A 20,320-nucleotide genomic window follows, 5' to 3' on the forward strand; every position below is an offset into this window, starting at 1 on the left:
ACTTTCATTACACAGACGTGGAAAGGAAAAACGGAATGTGTTGTGGAAAAAGAAAGTATGCAGCCAAAAAATCACAGGAAAAAAACCCACGGATCTTAAGAGACACCTCAGGGCATCCCATAATGACATTTAGGTGAGTCAAGACATAACGTAACGATACTTTCTGTTTTATTAAGCTCATGCAACATGAGGCTACGGTTAATGTGTCGGGTTTTAACGCTAGCTTTGGCGTTAGCCACTGGAGGTGTGTGCGTGTGTGAGCGCGCGCGTGCGTGTGAGAGAGACTAGCGTGTTTGTGAGAGAGACTAGCGTGTGTGTGTGTGTGTGTGCGCGTGGCTAGCGTGTGTACGTGTATTTATTTGTGAGAGAGTATAAAGTGTGTTTTTAGTTCCTACCTGACTGTCTCACTCTATAAGTGCACTAAACCTCCCCTTGTTGGCCAAATACTTTCACTAGTTTGGTATTTCACAGAGCAAATAACACTGAACTGAATTTAGCATCAACATAAATTGGATAACTTATTCTAGACCTGTACATGCTGTAAACTTAAGATATCTGCATGGGTTTGGCTGAAAGGAAATGTTGGTTTCATCAGTACTACTAGGTACTTTTATCATATTGATTAAATATAATTGCATCACTAAAAAGAGAATAATATACAATTTTCTTTGACTAAAACAAGACTAAAATGCTCAGACTTTTAGACGACTAAAGCTAGACTAGACTAAAAGTAAAACAGGCCGCCAAAAACAACACTACCATTAAGGCCATGTATACAGTATATTAATATTTCAGCAGTATTTTCTTCTTTTTATAATATTTTGATGCTAGTACGAGGCTCACATTGATATTGTAAGTGTCTGACTTCATTATGGAAAGACGGTGAAGTCTCGCTCTGAAATCCCGCGCTGCGACTTGTTAGCAGAAAACAGTGGTGTGAAAAGAAAACTGCTGAGTGCCTTTTGTTATGGACAGGCTGAAGTTGTGGCTAGTTGTGCTACAAATGGACTGTAAAGCTCAGGATACACTGCACCTTGCAGAACATCATGGAGAGAGAGCGGAGGTAGGCTCATGTTATTGTTATTAGTTACTGTGCTGGGATCAGTACACAGCAAAGCATGACAGGATCTCCATAATGTAGTCAGACACTTAGAATAACTGTCTGAGCCTTTCAGTGGAAAAACAAACACTTTTCGTGGGTATACATTTATGATAATTTGATTACATTGCAGTCTGGATGGTGGCTGCTGGTCTGCAGTGCTCTCTCTCAATACTGGACCAATCTCAAAAAATGTTGCACCCATTAGTCACAGACACAAATGCAGAGGGAATTAGGATCCAGGTTGAAAAATACCAAAATCCCCCTTTCATTAAAAGCTTCAATACAGGACTGTTACTACACTGTGGAACTGGTTCTTTTACTGTAGTAAAAGATCTGGTTCCTCCCACTTCTAAAATAGGTTTGGCATTGAAGGACGAGTAAGAACATCACTGCAGTAATTGAAATCAAAAGATAGGACTACTTGCCAGCCAAAAGATGACAGTCCGCCTGTTAATCTCATAGCTGACCAAACATTTTTAAATCAAACAAAGTACACAAGCTGTTTTGAGCTGCTTACCTTGATGTGTCACATTTATTACATTGTGATAAATAATTAAAATAAAATACCCAACGGTGCTGTTTTTTCTCTGCAGTATCCCAGAGAGATGCAGACGTGTTCTCCTCCAGCATAAATAAACAATCAGTAATAACAAATGATATACAGTACTATATTTAATGAGTTGTGGGAGTGCTTTACCTTGAGAGAGGACCCACTGATTGAGTTTGACGTGGTAAAGCACGGAACGAAGACTCCAGTGTTGAACCAGGGGGTAACCAGTCACCTCACTGTAGTTCACCATACCTGTAATAACACAAAACAAATACAAATATGTATTGCTACGGATGCAGTCCTCGGTTCTGGACTAAAGCGTGGCCCACACCTGTAAAACTGTAAAGAAAAAAAATGACTATGAATGTGCTATTTATTCCAATAGTGGAGGAGGTTGCAGTCTTCTGCTTTAGATCAAAGGACATCTCATTCTTATTTACTGCACTGAAGAATTGTGAAGAATATTTAATAAATATTAATATGATATTAGATGACAGGAGAGAGAGTCTACTAAAGTCTCAGGTGTTGAATCAAAGTGGAGCCAGATCGACAGAAAAACACACAGGAAATAAAACATTAAAAAAAACATAGAGTGTATTCCAAAATACTGATATCACAGAAAGCGGGCTGAAGGCTTTAGTGTGTTTGATGAAAGCCAGGGCCAACATCTCACTTAAATAATGCAGCACATTTATATTAAACATGAGGATTTTATAACAAATGCATACCTCCAACTTTTCCCTCTAAGGAAATTGTGTCAAACCTAAAAAACAATTTTCATCCAGGCCTGGAATGTTGTCTCTTTGTAGCACAGGGTTCTTGCATGTCACTGAAAATCATCACATTCATGTGATGTACGAACCAAGCAGAGCAGTGCGTTCATAATCAAAATAGAGCAGAGTCTGAATCTGAGACACCTCATTGTTGTTTGCCGTGTCTAATAAAAACAATACAAAGAAATATATGATTTGTCATCCAAATTTCAGAGATCATAACGTGATCAAAAAGGGAGAAAGTTGTGGGACAGTTTACTGGCATACCACCCTCGTAATTTAGAAATTATAACCTCTCACAAAAGGGCCATTTTCTGTAATTAACCCTATTCACTTTTTATCTCATGTAAAATGCTCCACTGTGGCAATGACATGGGCATGATTCATGCATAATAAGGAATATTTAAATGGTATGTCATAGCATTTTGAAAGAACTAAAGGCCAATAAGGTTGCATTTAAGAGAAGTGCAGTCTTCAGTGAACATTCAGGGCGTCACAAGTTAGCCGTGGTTGGCGAGACGTCAGCACAGTCTGCTTGGAGGCAGCTCTGGTCCTGTTTCAGAGAAGGTCCATCTAGGGTGTGGCTCCGAGAGCTAAAACTGGTCATGGAAATGCAAATCAGCAGCACATGGTTTGGCTCAGTGTGGCCAAAAGTGCCAATGGAAAAACCTGAAACGTTTGACCCTGAGTCCAAGATTATACCAAGGTTCCTAGGGGCCACCGATGACTGAGTGGTTAGAGCAGAGACCCCATGTAAAGAGGCTGAAGGACCTCGAGGCAGTGGACGCGGGTTCGACTCTGACCTGCGGTCCTTTGCCGCATGTCTCCCCCTCTCTCTCTTCCGCACCCTATTTCCTGGCTGTCCTATAGAATAAAAAGGCTTGGAAAAACTGCCAAAAACATATTATACCAATATTTCTGACTTGATTCTTGATTTTCTGAGATGGAGGTTGGAGATGGGTGTTAACTTTCAGACCTCCAGTTTTGTCCAGTTTTTTTGCATTTAGCAGGAGAGCATCCAGGCCCATCCAATCATTAATTTGTTCAGTTCCCTTGCAGACAGAGTCTATGGGATCGTAGTTGCTTTGTGATCAAATTATGTCAATGTGTGATTGAAAGTTATCAAAGTAACCATTTGATTTAAAAAAAAAAAAAGTTACTAAGTTGCTGGTAGAAAACCTTTTAAATCATTCTATTTCTAAAGGGGTGGTTTGATATTGGTCCCGTTGGTAATCACAGATGCACTCTTTTTAGGAGAGGCTTGATGTCTGCACTTTTCAAGGCTTAAGGGATAATAAAAATGAGCTAATCTGCAGTAAATCTGTCACCAAATAGCTGAAAACATTTGTAAAGAAACCTGTTGGTGTTGAGTATCGAGGCAGAAGGTGGGGGGCTTCAGATGCTGCACAATGTCTTCCAGAGGTCATTGACACTGGATATTTAACAGCTGATTTAAAACCCTGAATCTGATTTTCTGAAGAGGTTAGCAAACTCATTTCATTCCTCATTTCCACTGAGAAATACCCGGAGAAACTTGTTGGATTTCTCAGTGGAAATGAGTTTAGGTTCATCTGTGGAGGGGATTGATCAGCCTATCAATGGTACTAAAAAGGACATGTGGATTATCGGCATTGCTGACATTAGAGAAGAAGAACTGCCTCGTCTTCCATAAAAATGTTGAGGTGATGGTGTTTTTCACAATCTGCGCTCATTTTTTACGCCTTCCTTTTTCTGAATCACTACAAATTCTGCATTTCTTAGTGAGGTCTCGTCCGTTTACCAGAGGATGATTAAACCCGAGCAGGTGCAATGACATTAATGACCATCTCAATTTCCTAAATTAAATTGTCCGGGAGATCATTCACAGAGGACAAGATAAATACCTATGTCATTGTGGTAGCATTTTTTAACAGTTGAATCACTGCAGATCCCATTCATCTGTAAGATTTAACACACCAGCCACACCCAACACAATTCTGTTAAGCTTAAGCTAACACCGTCACACTGTAGTAGTATTCTTTCACGTTGATTTAGTGTTTCTTTAAAGCCCAGTATGTTGATTGAGCTCCATGAACGTAACATATCTCCTGCTGAAATCAAGAACACCCAGTTCCTCCACCTAAGGAAGTCTTCCATGTCTTTTTTTCATTTTGATGCACTGCACGGTGCGCATGCATCTAGCTCCGCTGACCAATGAGCTGTCATCTTATCCACGGCAGCAAATACTCAGTGGCAGATAAAGCACAACATATGGAGATGCAAATTAAACTGCAACGGGACACACAAGGAAGAGGAAACATCCATCACGCACCGCAGTGGGAGGGACCTAGATGTTCTCCGACGCGTTAGTGTTAAAGGACCATCAGCTTCTTTTTTAACAGATCAATTATAGATAGAGCATGACATAATAGGGCACATATTCTTAGTGAACATGACTTGGGGGAGAATAAAGAATCTCCCTATAATGTTTCGATCATTATAAAGATTCAATTGTGAAATCCAAGCTAGTAAAATTGTCCGTCTTCATTTGTTCCAATTAGCGGCAGGATCACCCTCATTTTTACATAAGAATGCCGGATCAGACCTTTAACATCAACATCACTTATAGCAAGCCATTAGCTGCGCTGCAGAATATAAATCATCTCGTCTCCCATGGCAACTGACAGCCGTGTCATGCTGCAGCGCTGGGATTACAGCCATACATCACTATGACTGCCCCCACCGTGTTCACGAGCAAATCCAGAAGGTATCTAGATGTGCTTGTGACTGAGACGCGTTTCCCTGCAACCACAGACACGGAATAGGGGAGTGAGAGGGATAGAAAGGGAGAAAAGAACAACTGCGTGTGTGCGAATGAAGAGATATTTCTGGGCATCTATGAGAAACAGAAACTGAGACATGAAAGTAAGACAATAAAAATGGCAATGCAGCTCTGTAACCTTAACAAAATGTGTATATATATATATATGAATTATGTATTGTATTAAACAAATCAATGTTTTAAAAAAGCAATGTGGAAAAAACACTATATACAGCACCACTGTTACATGTTGATTGACATATTGTGACTAATGTTTCTTTATTACGGCAGTTAGTTGAGTAAAAGCAAGAGACATGAAAATGTGTTTTAAGTGTATCTAGACTCACTGGTCTACTGCTACAAATGCACACCTTTATTTACCGTAAAGTTCATTTATTCACTTTAGGTAGTTTGTGCCAAGAAAAGGCGACTTTTGTTATATATAGCCTTTTTCACACTGTAAATGTAATATTGCCTGCTTCCTCCGTCAGTTAAACTTTCTGGTGTTCATGTTCCATGTCAAGATTCTGTAATAGTTTTATTGAAAACGTGCAAAAGAGAGCTCACAACTCTTGTCCTTCTCACCGCAGTGGCAACACTTTTGATCCCCCTTTCTTCTAGACAAAAGTAAAGACCAAACATGTGCAGAAAGGCCCACTTTATTAAGATCTTTGTCCCTGCAGCCATTCAAGCTTTAAATAAGTAACTTCCTCTAATGTTACAAGAAATCCTGTGTGTGGTGGGTAGAGTGCTAATTTCTGTTTTTGTGTCTCTATCATTTTTTTGTGTAATTCTTGCAGCCCCTGTGCAGCTACTGTGGGAAATAATTTCTTCTCCCCTCCATCTTTTTATAACCAATATTACCCCTCACTGAAAAAGGAAATGATAAATGAAAGCGTGATCCTCACATACTGTATGAGGAGTCTCCTTAACAATTGAAAATGGGGTCATTTGTGATATTTTGCGCTTTACTAAAAATGATTGAATTTTCCTTGTGCATAAGAGAGTGATAAATCTAAAAGGTGGAACAAGACGCACATTCAATATCTCTGTTTATTGAAGCTTGTGCTGCTCTAGCCTTTATGGTAATGTGACAAAATTCAATTCAGACTTCAGACCGTGCTGGGCGTGTGAGAAAAGTTACTACTCATGACTCAGGGGGGTTATTCAGACATGAGCCCAACATGTATCGTAGTGCATGGGGCTTAAGACAAGACATACATCATTGGGATTAAACATTCAAATAAATAGCAAAATTCAGAACCAAGTTCACAAATTTGCAATTAGAGGAAGGCTAATATAGTCTGTAAGGTCATGATGACACTTTATTTTTAAGTCTGAACCTTGAAATGAGCTTTATATAAGTTAGGACAGTTAAGACATAGTTTAGATAAGAGTTGGTCCTAGTCCAGCCTTAAGGCCACATCAGGCCATCTGTCGTCTGCTGGCCAATGTCAGACCACTGGGTGATCCAGTTTTTGCGATGCGTCCTGCACTATTGGAAAGAGTCATCTGCTTTTTGGCCAAATAAGCATTTTGAATCAGCAGTGGAGCCCGTCGGTGAGAGAAATCCCTCTGATTGGCTGTTCAATGCAAGTGAGGAAAGCAAGCAGACTAAACATTATAATCTATAAGATTTTATAGTCTGTCAAGTTCCTATCTATCAAAGAGTGACTTAAAACAATGAGGATTGATCATATAGTAATGCCAATAGAGTTTGCATTTGCTGAAATACATTTCAGTGTCTGTGACAACATTCTCGCGTAAATTCAAATGCAGCGCTCTATTGGTGACGCTTTTCAGCGGTTGATCTGAAGCTGAGGAAAGGAACTCTGGGAGATGAGGTCCCAGAGGCTCGTGTGCAATTACGAAAACAAACTTGTTATATCAGGTAAGCTTTTTATATTTTTTTTGCAATGGAGCTCCTTAACAGAAACCGTTCATAATTGTTATTGCTGTGTTATTATTTGCTAGCGCACATTAAAAATAATTTCTTCTTTTAATATCATTCAATATCTCTCTTGTCAATCGTCCCATTCTCCCTTTTCAAATGACAAAGGCAGAAAAACCATGCAGTTTTTACTGAGTCGGAGTAGAAAGCTGACACTCTTGTGGATTCAATGAGCACAATTGTATTCATGTGTGATGATGCTAGTCCCCATAGGAGACATGTCATAGCAGTGAGAGCATTTTTAAAAACTTGAGCTCACTGTATAATATAAGCTGTTGTGACCTCTAGGATAATCAGAGCCTCATGAAACTTCACAACCACAAACTAGAGACCTAGAGCATGCATGGAGTATGGCTTTCCAAAGTATACTGATAATAAGGGAGCTTCTAAGCGTGTACCAGAACAGAAGGGTTCGCCATCCAATCCCCGAAAAATCGTAATACCAAATGTCAAAAGTATTTGATACCAAAACACAGCATGAATTTATGTGTTTAAGTTAAATGATTACATTTACCACAGGAGGTGTGCAACATGAATAAATACCTGCAACCATTCTGAGACATTCCTGAACAACTTGACACGCAGTTCCCAGCCTTTAGATGATGTATACCACTTCTATGTGTCATTTACTGTTGAGCTACTATCCTCGACTAAAAGAAAAGATGGCAGATTGAAAAGGGTAATTGAAGTTGGAACAATTCTAAGAAAAACCCTGTAGCCAGCCTGTATTACCTATCTTAACAAAACCATGGAGGCACAAATTAGATATGAAATATGATGAGTGTCGGGATGCGTGCAAGGCCTGTAACAGTTCCTTTACAAGCATGCTGTGAAAATGCAACATTTGGCAGAGGCCTGACACCACCTATGAACTTGATGAATAAGCCTCTAAATGTGATGTTCCTGCATTGTCCTCACCTTCAGCTACATCCATTTATCCCCTCTTATGGGAAATACTTCCCCGGAACGATAGATATATTCCCCCGCACCGAGAGAGCGAGAGCACACCACTACATAACCTCCCCATCCCCAGCCCCCGCCTCCCTTAGTGAAAATGAATAACAAGCCGGAAACATATACAGTAGTGCAGCGTATTCTTCTTCTTGCTGAAAGGCCTTGTCTCCCTTTTAGCCCTGGGGTGCTCTGCTCTCATTGTCTGACAGAATGATTAATTTGACTGAACTTCACTTTGCAAACATCCCAAGTTCACAGTCGCTCGCCTATACAGTCGGTGCCAGAGCCTTAAAGGGAAGCAGCTTGGTCAGGGCTGCTTTATGTGCTGGTGGATTTCCTTTAGAAAAATACAAGGCATAAAAATGTCTTTAACTGAATTTATTGTTTATATGAATAAACATTTCTTGCTTAACACCCTTAGATTTACTCAAGTACGGCATGAAACTATATTTTGAGGTACTCAAACTGCACTCTTAGTATTCCTACATATGTTGTGAGACCTTATATCTTTACTCCACCACATTACACATGGAAATAGTGATGTCTGCAGTAGCAACACTGAGGATGCCGTTTGTAAATGTGATACATCAAGTGCATTGTTTGACTTTAGACACCAACTTCACACCCATGTTTAGCATTTAGCAGCTATATAACTCATGGTTGCATGCCCTCAATCTCTTTATGTCTTTGCAAATTACACCTCAATATGGTGAGAGGGAGTGATGGTGGGTGAAAATGTTGCCTCGTAGTTTGGGGGGCATTTTTTTTTAAAGAATTGTATTATATTTTTTGGGTGTCTACGGGGCAGAATTACTGTTTTTTTCTCTGTAAAAGGAAATCATGACTTCTGTGATAAGTCTGCTGCACAGAATATAGACTTATAAACTGCAACATAAAAATAAATAAATACATAAAGTGTCCAAATACACAGAAACACCTGTATGGTGCAATGTGATGCAATGAATAACAATAGTCATGTAATAACTGCCTTAAACAGCTACTTTAGATGTTGGCTGTTGACTCACAGCCCTACAGTTGTGCTTCTGCCTTGAATAGTTTGTCCATTATATAATGGACTGTATACAAAGGAGCTGAATATGGCGAATACCTTATTATATAACGTGATCCAAGGTAATACAACAGCGTTGAATTAAAACGTCTTTTGCACACCTTTTGTATTGATCACACTATATGTTCAATGTAAGGAAGTGTATGTTTTAGCATATAAATTGTATAATCACTACTCACACCAGTTTATAGAGATGGAAAATTCTGATTGTCAAAGAGCGTAATTGAAATGATAGGTCTGAATGACTGTGTCTTTACACAAACCTTTAACAGCATCAGAAAACAGTTCACACATGGATGACACATGGCTTTATGATTACAGATGGATCCCAGATTGTGCCTTCAACCCTCCTTGACAATTAGTAATTTATGACTTTGAGAACATTTGACTGTGACTTATATTGCAGAAAAACAATGAGAATGGCATGAATGGCACCCCTTTGAAAATGAACACCACTCCTATTTGTCTGCACTTGAGCTAAAAAAGAAAAGAAAAAACTTTTCTTCAGCTGTATTCAATGAAGAATTGGCCACCCTGACCACAGCTATACTAATGCAGATTAAATGCATGGTGGGGGGAATCCAATAAGGCTAACTGTGTGACTAATGGCAATATTAAACCTAAAACTCATGAAGGGCACAGAACTGCATGTTATACATAAGGGCTGAAAATGGATTTTAAAAGCAGTTGTATTTCCTTCGGTGAGTGTTTTGTCCCAGAATAAAGCCAGAGCTGTCTCCGAGCTTTACATTTTAAAGTCACATAGGTAGGACAATACTGGGCCTAAGGTGCACAGCAGTTACATAAATCAAAGCAAAATTGAATCAATATTCCAGCTCTGTGAGGACTGTGTGAAGCAGTCCTTTGGGATGTAAACTCTCCAGTCTTTCTATGAATCCCCCAATGAAGACCAGAGTTAAATTCCCAACTATTGAAGTTTTTTGCTCAGTGATCCATCTCTGTTAGACCGTCGGCTTTTTCATTGTCCAAACAGAAAGATAAAACTCCTAAGTTAAGCTGCATGAAGGTAAGATACACCCCCCCCCCCCCATTCTCTTCATGCACCTGAATTTTCTAATTTTCCAGCACCTTGTCACACAGAATGACTCTGTTGTGCAGTCACATATGGGTCCCAAGGAGCTAGTCTTCTCCACAAAATCTCTTCAAATTCTGAGAAGTTTAACTAAACTTCATTTCACAGAAACCACTGAGAGTGAATATTGTGTTTTAGATGTCATAAGAGAATATAATAGAATAAAAAAGAATAGACTATTGTACTGAAATGGAAATTTGTCTTGGGCACATATAGTATATCATATCATGTCATGTCCGTGATGTATCTGTTTTTATTCTAACACCTCCCGGCCAGATCCTATCTCTGGCTCTCTTAATCTTTGTTTGCCGCAGTTGCCCGGCAAACTTACTGGGACCGCCTGTAGACAATAACCTTCTTTGTAGGTTAATAAAAAGTACCCAAAAATCTGAACAGACCAGGCTGTTCTCATTCCTGGTTCGTAAGATATCGTACGAAAAGTAATGCACAAAAATGTGTGTGTATTCCACGTATTTATAACTAGAAGTGAATGCACTGTGGTTTGTGTGTATTCCATTATAATGTGGTGCCGTAGTATAATGCCACTTCCTCCCTCTGCGTAGGGAGGAAGGTCCCGATAGCACTAAGCCTAACCATGACCTTATTTCTAATCCCAACCAAGTAATTTTGATACCTAACCATCACAAATTGACACGTTTGCGATGGTCGCCGTTTCCGGCTTTAAATAGAACAATTTTTTTGTGGAATACCTTTCTTACGATGTCCTAAGAACCTGTTGATGACAATACGTTGCACAGACATACTGCCGTTGGGTGTAGAAATGTAATCCCAGGGGCACACAGACAAAGATATAGGCAGTGCTTTATCAGTAGTCATCGCAGATTTCAGTGAAAGGCTAAATAATGTATGATTTATGCTAGAGTAACAACTGAAATGCATGTGTTTAAAGCACGGAAGTGTGGTCCAATCACAGACACATGTTGAGATGCATTTTAATGCGGATGGATGTGCTCAGAGCTGTCCACTTGTGACGGGATCACTCAAGACGCATGTTAATGCCAGGTCTGAACAGGACCATAAAAAAAGAGCAAGGACACTGATGCATTGTTGACAAAGCAGACAACTCCATTTAAAGAAGTTGAATATTATGAGTACAGGTAATAAGAATTAGAATACCAAAACACACTGTTCAATTTGAACTGCAGACTTGTTGGATGTAAACTTAAATGCTGACAAAAAACTTGATATCCCTTAAGATTTCCATTGAGAGAAAGAAAAAGACTACTGTCATTGTCCCAGCTCCAATTAGAATGCTTAGGGAAAAATTTAGTTCTCTTGTTAACATTTGCTACTGTGTCCCATCGGGAAGCAGGGCGGAGAATATCAGACAAGTGTAGGGCTTGCTGATGCTCGAAAGAGGAAACAGCAGCCTGTCAAAGACCCTACAGTCCTCTTGTAACAATACCATATGGCTGGAAGTGGTTTGTTATTTTAGTCGCTTCTCTAAGGAAGATTCATAGGAATAAGTTCAGGTAGGAAAGTAATCTTATGGCTCATGGAACCCCATTAACAAGCCTGGCCTGTGCTCCATTTCACTCTTGGATAAGTCAGGGAATGAATGATTTAGTGGGAAAGAGAGGAAGAAAAGTGAGTGAGTGAGGAAGTGAAGAATGTGACGGGGGAACAGGAGGAGTTATACAGCAGGCCCATTCTCTACTCTAATGGGAAACTAAATGTAATACAGCAAAGCCTAGATTTCTTCCCGAGACAATTCTGATAAGAAAAAAAATGTTGGCCCTCACAAAGGATGAGCATACACCACAGGGTTAGAGCCTAGGCCAAATGCCTTTCATAATCCAAGGCGAATGAATATTACTGTGAAGAATTATCATAATACATGCCTTCACCCCCTGTGCGCATCTACTTTGAGGCAGGTACTCTCCACAAAACGCTCACACTAATCCCAACATTACTGTTCCTACCATGGACCATGCTCAACCAGGAAATGTCCTTGGTGGCCTCTGAAGTGACATTTTGACCATGTCCAATACTAACATTAGGGTTTCTGTGAACTGAAAAGAAGGGGTGTCCGATATGTCCAGAGAATCCTCTTATCCCTCCAGGCAGTGTGGTCCCTGTGCCTTTTCCTGGCTTCTTTACTCTGGACATTTTTTATGTAATTCCTAGTCCTCTCAAATAGCATTTGTATGATGATGGAACCATTGCTTACTCCTAAATAGTACATATAATATTGTCTTATTAGATGAGTCCTGAGGATATCTAGCCATGCTAGCAGGATGGCTTTAGAGATGGCAATGTTGAAGGTCAGTTCCCAACTTTGACTGAAATATCACTGCAGATATACCGACCTCCATAAAACTGTGTATAGACATTGATGGTCGCCACAGAATGAAACTTGTTGATATTGGTGATCCCCTGATGATTCATGTAGTGCCACGAGCAGGTCATATTTTTACCTTATCTAAAAACATATCTCTGCATCTTCTTGATGGGTTGGCACAAAAACATGGTACAGGCACCAGCAAGTCTATCAACTGTTGAATACATTGCAATAATTTTGGAGATCCCCTGATTTTTCATATAATGCAAGTACTTAATACTTTGGTTTTAAGGCCAAAAACTAGCAAAGCTAAAATTAAAATCCCATCGGTCTTAGCTCTACTTTGTGTTTTGTGCGTATTACAGTGGCAAATGGTAGCATGCAAGGATGCTAATATAAGACACTGAACATGCTAAACTTGATACTTGGTGAACATCAGCATGTTTACATTGTGAGAATGTTTCCATGCTAGCATTGTGCAGACAGTACCGTTGTGCTAACTGACCATTAAATTATACCTTCTGGTGCCTTTTGACCAACTTCATCTGATCGTTTTAGATCAAAAATCATAGAAATTATATAAAATGTAAGTTAAGACAACTGAAATTCCACTATTAATGAAATAAGACTAGATACAGCAATCAAATGTTATCATAATGTTAATAACCCATAAATTAAGTTTACAGTAAGCAAACAGTAATGTACTAGCAACCCTGCTGCCAGTAGTCTACTGTAAAATCAAGAAAATACAGCAAGGTACTGCCGCTTGGTATATGGTATTATTACAGTAATATACTGTAAAGTAGATTACAGTAGGATGACTAGGAAACTACTGGCAACCCTTCTGCCAGTATTTTACTGCTCATCTACATGATGATATTTTACAGCGATCGATTGGTTGAAGACCTTCTTTGGTTGACAACAGCCCCACTAACATCTAAAAAACCCAACTGCCAAACACATTATCAAGAAGTCTAAGCACATGGTAATTAGGCTGGCAGATGTGGCTTGTGACTACTCAAGGTGACACGCTTTTCATTTCCGCTGAGCTGAAGGAAGGCTGAAGGGACCATCGTCGCCAAAAAAAGTTCAGCAGATACCTTTGTGCTTGCGTGGTCACAAGGCCATATGCCTCAACTTTAATTATGAGGGACTTGGGGAGAAAGGGACTCTGGGTTGAACTATGAATCACTGCCACACTGCCTGCCTCAAAAGCCCTGTTCTACTGGATTTAAACGCTGCCCACACAGGTCTCCCCTCTCTTTATGAATACACCCAGACCTGATGCATGTGCTAAATAGACAGCTGACAGCACAGTTTGCTTTCATTTACACCTTTTTTTCCCTTTCCTAATTAAAATAAGTTTACTGGAATGAGTAAATGAAAATAAATGAATGTTGACTGTGTACACAAAGCTGTTCTGAACCCAGCCAACCACCTGAGCCAGAACTACTGAAGCATTTAATCAAGTTCAAACCCATTGAGAGTAGTCATACTCAGATACTGATCTCTTCTTCAAGAGAACTGCGTAATAGAATAAACATAAACATTTAAGAGTCAGGAAAACTTACACATGCAATTTATGTAGACATTAGTTTCACATTAAGATAAGTAATTACAAGTTGAATACGAAATACTTCCCACTCGGTTTATTTTAACCTTTGCACTATTCCACAATATGTTCGATATAAATACACCTCTTATTATTCTCAGTGTCAGTTTCAAGTTTAAATTATTTACGTATCACTTTCGGAGCTCATTATGATTAGTTCACCTGGCTAAATGTACAACGATCGTTTACTTAAAGGTTGAATATGAAGAATTTTTATTAAAGCTATATATTTTTTTTAAATAATACACCCAGGCGTTTTGAGGGCTACAAAATAAAAGTATTGTTTTTCCATAATAATATATATATTTAGTCTGAAATAATATTTCAAACATCTTTTGACAATGCCTTTCTTTCACATTCTGTTCCAATTGTAGCACCCATTAGCGTTGGGCATTGTGGGTTGCCAGGGTTGTCTGTTGTTTGGTGCAGCTACTGTAGGCTGGCACTGGGTGAAATGGAGTTTGCCAATCCTCCAATAGCTGAGTGAGCGGAGACGGGCAAAAACCAGAGTCAATATAGGCCAAGCGTTCACTCCATGGACTGAGATAAAGGAGAGAAACAGCATTAAAACACACGCCCAAATGGCTACGGTTCTCCTTGATCGCAAACGTCACTGTTATGTTTACTTAGCTATAACGACTAACGCTAACGCTAACTGTCAGTCAAACTCTCAAATAAGCTGTGGCAAGGGATACAACTTGACATAACACTGTTAAGATAAGAAGACGAATCCAAACTCATTCATGAGCTGAAAATTTCTACTGAACGAATAATAAATATGCAGGAGTAAAAGTTAAGACACACTATTTTACATGCTCTGACATAAAAAAATAAAGAAAATATCAACGCACGTAGATCCTGCCTATAAAATCCAAAGGGAACTAAAACAAAACCAAAAAATAAAAGTAAAGCTCACTGTACATACAATATCCAACATATATCCAAGAGAAATTAGGTCACACTCAATCAGAATCAAAGCCTTAGAGTGTGTGTGTGTGTGTGTGTGTGTGTGTGCGTGCGTGTGCGTGTGCGCGTTGTGAGGGGGATAACGATGGAACTAGTGTAAGTAATGGGCTCTAGATGCCCTTCACCTATCTCTAAAGACAAACAACTCATACTCTGAAGCCTTTGATAGAGAGGCTTGCTCCTCAGTGGACCACAGGGGTCATTATTTATCCACCCAGTATTGTTCTGCTGAAGCACTTGAGGGGCCACTACAGCCAAATTCTTTTTCAGATATTAAAAATGAGGTCTGAAGAGGAATGCTCCGTCTCAAACCTCGAGTCTCATTAGGTCTAAAACAAGCCTCCCGCTCACACCGGCTGCAGGTGGCAACAAGGCAGGCAGGTCTGTGTCACTGGGACCCCCACCCTCAGCTCCCTCCCCCCTAACATGCTGTCACCCCCAGCTGTATTAATTATCCCATCCAATGTTGTCAGCTAATTAACTGACGTTTAACACAGGAAATGGCCGGAGCAATTCCTCACAATTAATCAGTGTCGAGGAATAAATTAAAGCCCCTCCTAAATGTGACTACCATTGAGGGTCTACATTGAAAATTGAATATTAATTGAGCTTCAGGTGTTATATTTGGTTGAAAACATAAATGGCTCAGCTCATGTATTTACACTGTAAGCTGTTGAATTTGCTTCATCTGAAAGTCAGAGGGCAGTTCACACTACAATAACACAGCAGGACCTTTTCCAGAGACCCAGGAACCTTTTTAGAAATCAGGATGTACGCAGTTTCTCTGGCCCAGAAATGTCCCTGGTGGACATTCACACAGTAAACAAGCACTTCCATATGAATCACAATTAGGATGAGGTCATTTCTTTGTAATATTTAGTTAAAGTTATCAGATTTTCCTCTGTTTAATTGTTTGTTGAGGTTCTATCCATCTAGAGTTAAAACAATGGTGATTGATCATGTGACCCACCAATGAAAGAACTTTTTGCCTCTTTTAGGTATTCACATCAGTCTCTGTGAAGACATTTGCTCTCTAAATGGAAATACACCACAATGTTGGTGAGGCTGCTGTGGGCCGTTGGTCTGCCAGCCAAGATCATCACTGACAGTTATGCTGCGTTTTCTTCTGAGTCCGGCTTGTAGGTAGGGAATATACAGGACTATTATGGGAATATATATACAGATATGTATATGTATATATCTCATCTCATCTCATCTCATCTCATCTTCAACCCCTTATCCGGGGTCGGGTCTCAGGGGCAGCAGCTTTAGCAGGGGACCCCAAACTTCCCTTTCCCGGGCCACATTAACCAGCTCTAACTGGGGGATCCTGAGGCGTTCCCAGGCCAGTGTGGAGATATAATCTCTCCACCTGGTCCTGGGTCTTCCCTGAGGCCACCTCCCAGCTGGACGTGCCGTATATGTATGTATTTGTATATATATGTATTTGTATATATATATATGTATTTGTATATATATAGAATACATATAGAAGTACCAATGACCAAAAGCATAAAATGCCAATCTCTTCCTAACTTTAATCAAGTGCTTTGAATGCCTCAACAGAACCATACACTAAGTATGATTACTGTATGCATTAAAACATTCCCTCATCATATTGATTAAATAAACAATCCAGGAGGCACAGTGTTAGTATGTGATTTATTTTTGCTTTAAACTTAATAGAAAATTACATTTATTGTCTCTCGTTCACATGATAGCTCTATTGATCTCTGGTCCTCTTCTCTCTTGCTCGTTCATTTATTCATGCCATCAGCTCATGTACACAGATTTTCTCTTAATATCTGGCTGTTTTTTATGTTTCGAAGAATGACCTAAAGTTGTACTCCATGAGAATTGAGAGATACGTTTCTAGCGGACTCTATGACAGTAAGATGTAACTTTCAGAGCCGTCCATCATTCAGTCACTATGAGTGCTGGCACTTTGTTTTTGTTTCTGCTTTTTTGTAAACTTTCACCTCTCTACTTCCAGTCCGTCCCCTCTTAAATCCACACACACACACACACACACACACACACACACACACACACACACACACACACACACACACACACACACACACACACACACACACACACACACACACACACACACACACACACACACACATACCCATAACACTTCCCTTACTTTATTTGTCCAGCTTTGTTGTCCGTGTTCTTAGCTGTTAAGTTCTGACTTGAGAGCAATACAAGTAATATAAATTTTATGATGAATGAGGGTTGCAACTTTTGGCCCTTTCTGAAATAAGTTATTAAGAAGAGGCTTATATTACCCTGACAACTATGTAAATAGTGCACTGAAAATGCACAGGGACAGTGCTTTTTATTGTGAGAAAGACAAAAGACTGAATAAAACATAAACAAAAATAAATAAAATAAATGATCTAACAGTCTTCTACAGCCAGTTAAAACATTTTTTACACATTTGATTTTGTTGTTACAGAATATTCAATAAGCTATTGAATATTATGATGCAACTTTGTCACCTTGGAAAATGTTAATATTCTTTAAACAACACAGTTTCACGTCTATATACACCGAGAGACCGACAGCGAGAGAGGATGAGTGGAAAGCAGAGGAGCACTTGCTCCTACACGTGCGCACGCTTGTGCTCGTACATGTGCGAACAAGCTCTACAAAAGCCCACCTCTCTCAAACGGGCTGCAGCTAGGCGCGGTACGGTGGCACTCACACTGGTCAAACGAACTAGGCTTTTGCCGTAAAACCTGTTTGGGCACGGTACGGATGGACAGTGCGAGTGCGCCCTTAGAAAAAGAGACCCATGGAGACTGACAGAGTACAAAACTAGTTGAGAATAAACGGGTCCAAGCTCAGTCCAGGTGTGATGGAAACAGTCGTTTGTAGTGATTTTGCATGTGTCTTTGTGTGAATCTAAGTGTGTTCATGTCTGACTATACTGTATGCATGTGACTGACTGGTTACTCTGATAACACAGAAAAAGATTTTGAAGCTTCTATGTCAGCATTAACTACCCGCCCCCAGGGGAGGGAGGGGACGACGAAGCTCGAAATGCTGGGCTGTAGATGCCCTTCACAACACCTCTGAAGATGAACAACTCAGACCAGGAGCTGTTGATAAAGAGACTTGTTCTGCCCAGGATCATAAAAACATTTCATCATTTATCCTCCATCTGCCCTGATTTAGAACTGCAGGTACGACTGACAACGACTCCTCTTTTTCTTTTCTGTAGAAAGTAATATAAAGTCTAAATTTATGTCTCTTAAGAAAAACTTGCACACAAAAGCATGCTGTTCACTCATATTAACTGCCAGGAAGAACAGAAATATGACCTATCTGCTGTGACAACTGAAAAGCGTTGGAAGGTAAAACTTTGCTTGTGAGTACTAAGTCTGCGAACCCCAAATTATTGCCTTAAGGAAATGACCTTAGTCATACGATGTCGTTATGTTATTGAATAATAACGATTTGTATTAATACTGGTTTTCCTAACTAGGATTCGGAGCACAAGTTTAGGGATAAATGCATACTTTTAAAGCTTTGTTTTAATTAAAACAATCACGCTCCGGCTGTGTTTATTCTATTTATTCATTTTCAAATCTGCATTTCAGCACATCATTGTTTCAGTTTAATTAATATGCAACAATAGGCAATATCGCTGCACATAAATGGCTGATGCTCGCCCTGTAATTTGATGTAATTGTGTGAAGAAATCTCTAATTTGCAAAGATAATGGTATAAAAGATAAATCCTCTTTTAACTTTATATAACTTTAACTCCTCAAAGGGGAACTTTGGTTTGTTTCAACCTGGATTTCCTTTTTCTGTGTTTCTAAGTGTCTTAGTGACTACATTTTTCAAAGATGAGTAGTATTATTATTATGGCTTAGATTTAAATAGCGTCTTTCTCAGTGCTCAAGGTCCTTTACAGAGTCCAGGTTCCATTCATTCACTGATATACATGATGGTGGTAAACTACGTAGTAGTCACAGCTGCCCTGGGGCAGACTGACGGAAGCGTGGCAGCCAATCAGCGCCAACGGCCCCTGCAACCACCTTCTCCACCAGTCATACACATTCACACAAGGCAAAGTGGGTGAAGTGTCTTGCCCAAGGACACAACAACCATGACACAAGTAGGGCAGGGTGGGATTGAACCTCCGACCCTCCTGACATTGGCTGACTCGCTCTACCAACTGAGCCACGGCCGCCCCAATTGGTTCAGTATTGAGCTGAGAAATGTTTTTTTTGTTTCTCCCATCACTTCTCTGTGAGAGAGGCTTAGTTAGTCACAATAACAAACAGACAGAAAAACAGGTTTCGTTAATATAGTCAAACCCTATGATGACAATCTGAGCTAGTTAGTGGCATAAAATACCCTTTGGACGGGCGTACTGTACATTGACGTTGCTTTTTAATTGCCTCTAACGATTACAATGCAGCCTGCCGCGTGGCTACCGTGCTCTCACTCAATACTGGGCCAATTTCCAACATTTTTTTTATCCCCATTAGTCACTTAGACACAAATCCATGGGAAAATAGAGTCCAGGTTGAAAAATACCAAAGTTGCCTTTTAAGATCCATGTCAATAAATCTCATTAAAGCTGCGTTAGAATCAAGGGAAGAGAATGAAACATGCACAATCAAGGGTTCATTTTTTGAAAGATGTGATTTAAAAACAAAAGGAGTGATTGAATAAAATAAAGGGAGAGGTAAACGCACTTCAATCGCTGCAGAAGGAGATGCATATGTGACTAACTAGGGCAGCCTTGTTTCAGGATGGACAGATCTAAGTATACTGGGGTACATGGACAGCAGACCAAAAACGTTATTGTCTAACGTTTTGACGCCAGATGCGTCTTTATCAGAGTAAATAAAAACAGCTCTGACTTTGACACGATGACGCACCTGGTGTCACGACAATACACTTTGACATGTAGTATACTTTGAATCTGATCTCCTAAGCCTCTCCTGAAACTGAATAAAGTTTTTGTGTAAGCTAACAGAATTGTTGCATCAAGCTTGTCCTCTACAGAGCAAAACACAATCACCAAAATAGATACACATCTTTAAAAAAACTGCATTTTTTGGAGGTCTTATATGTATAAAACAGTAATTGAAATCATATTAAAAGGCAAAAAAAACTT

At 39.7% G+C, this 20,320-nt stretch overlaps 1 protein-coding gene across 1 annotated transcript in view; it reads right to left on the bottom strand.

Annotated features, from left to right (window-relative positions):
- astn1 (astrotactin 1) overlaps window positions 1–20,320 on the bottom strand; it is a gene marked incomplete at its 5' end in the record, with an annotated part of 377,223 nt that overhangs the window by 175,123 nt on the left and 181,780 nt on the right. The window contains one exon of the mRNA XM_083928387.1: window positions 1,800–1,904. Within this exon, the coding sequence (XP_083784513.1) occupies window positions 1,800–1,904 (105 nt within the window). The remainder of the gene's footprint in view (window positions 1–1,799; window positions 1,905–20,320) is intronic.

This window comes from Echiichthys vipera, assembly GCF_963691815.1.
Source record: "Echiichthys vipera genome assembly, chromosome: 15".
Taxonomy (NCBI): domain Eukaryota; kingdom Metazoa; phylum Chordata; class Actinopteri; order Perciformes; family Trachinidae; genus Echiichthys; species Echiichthys vipera.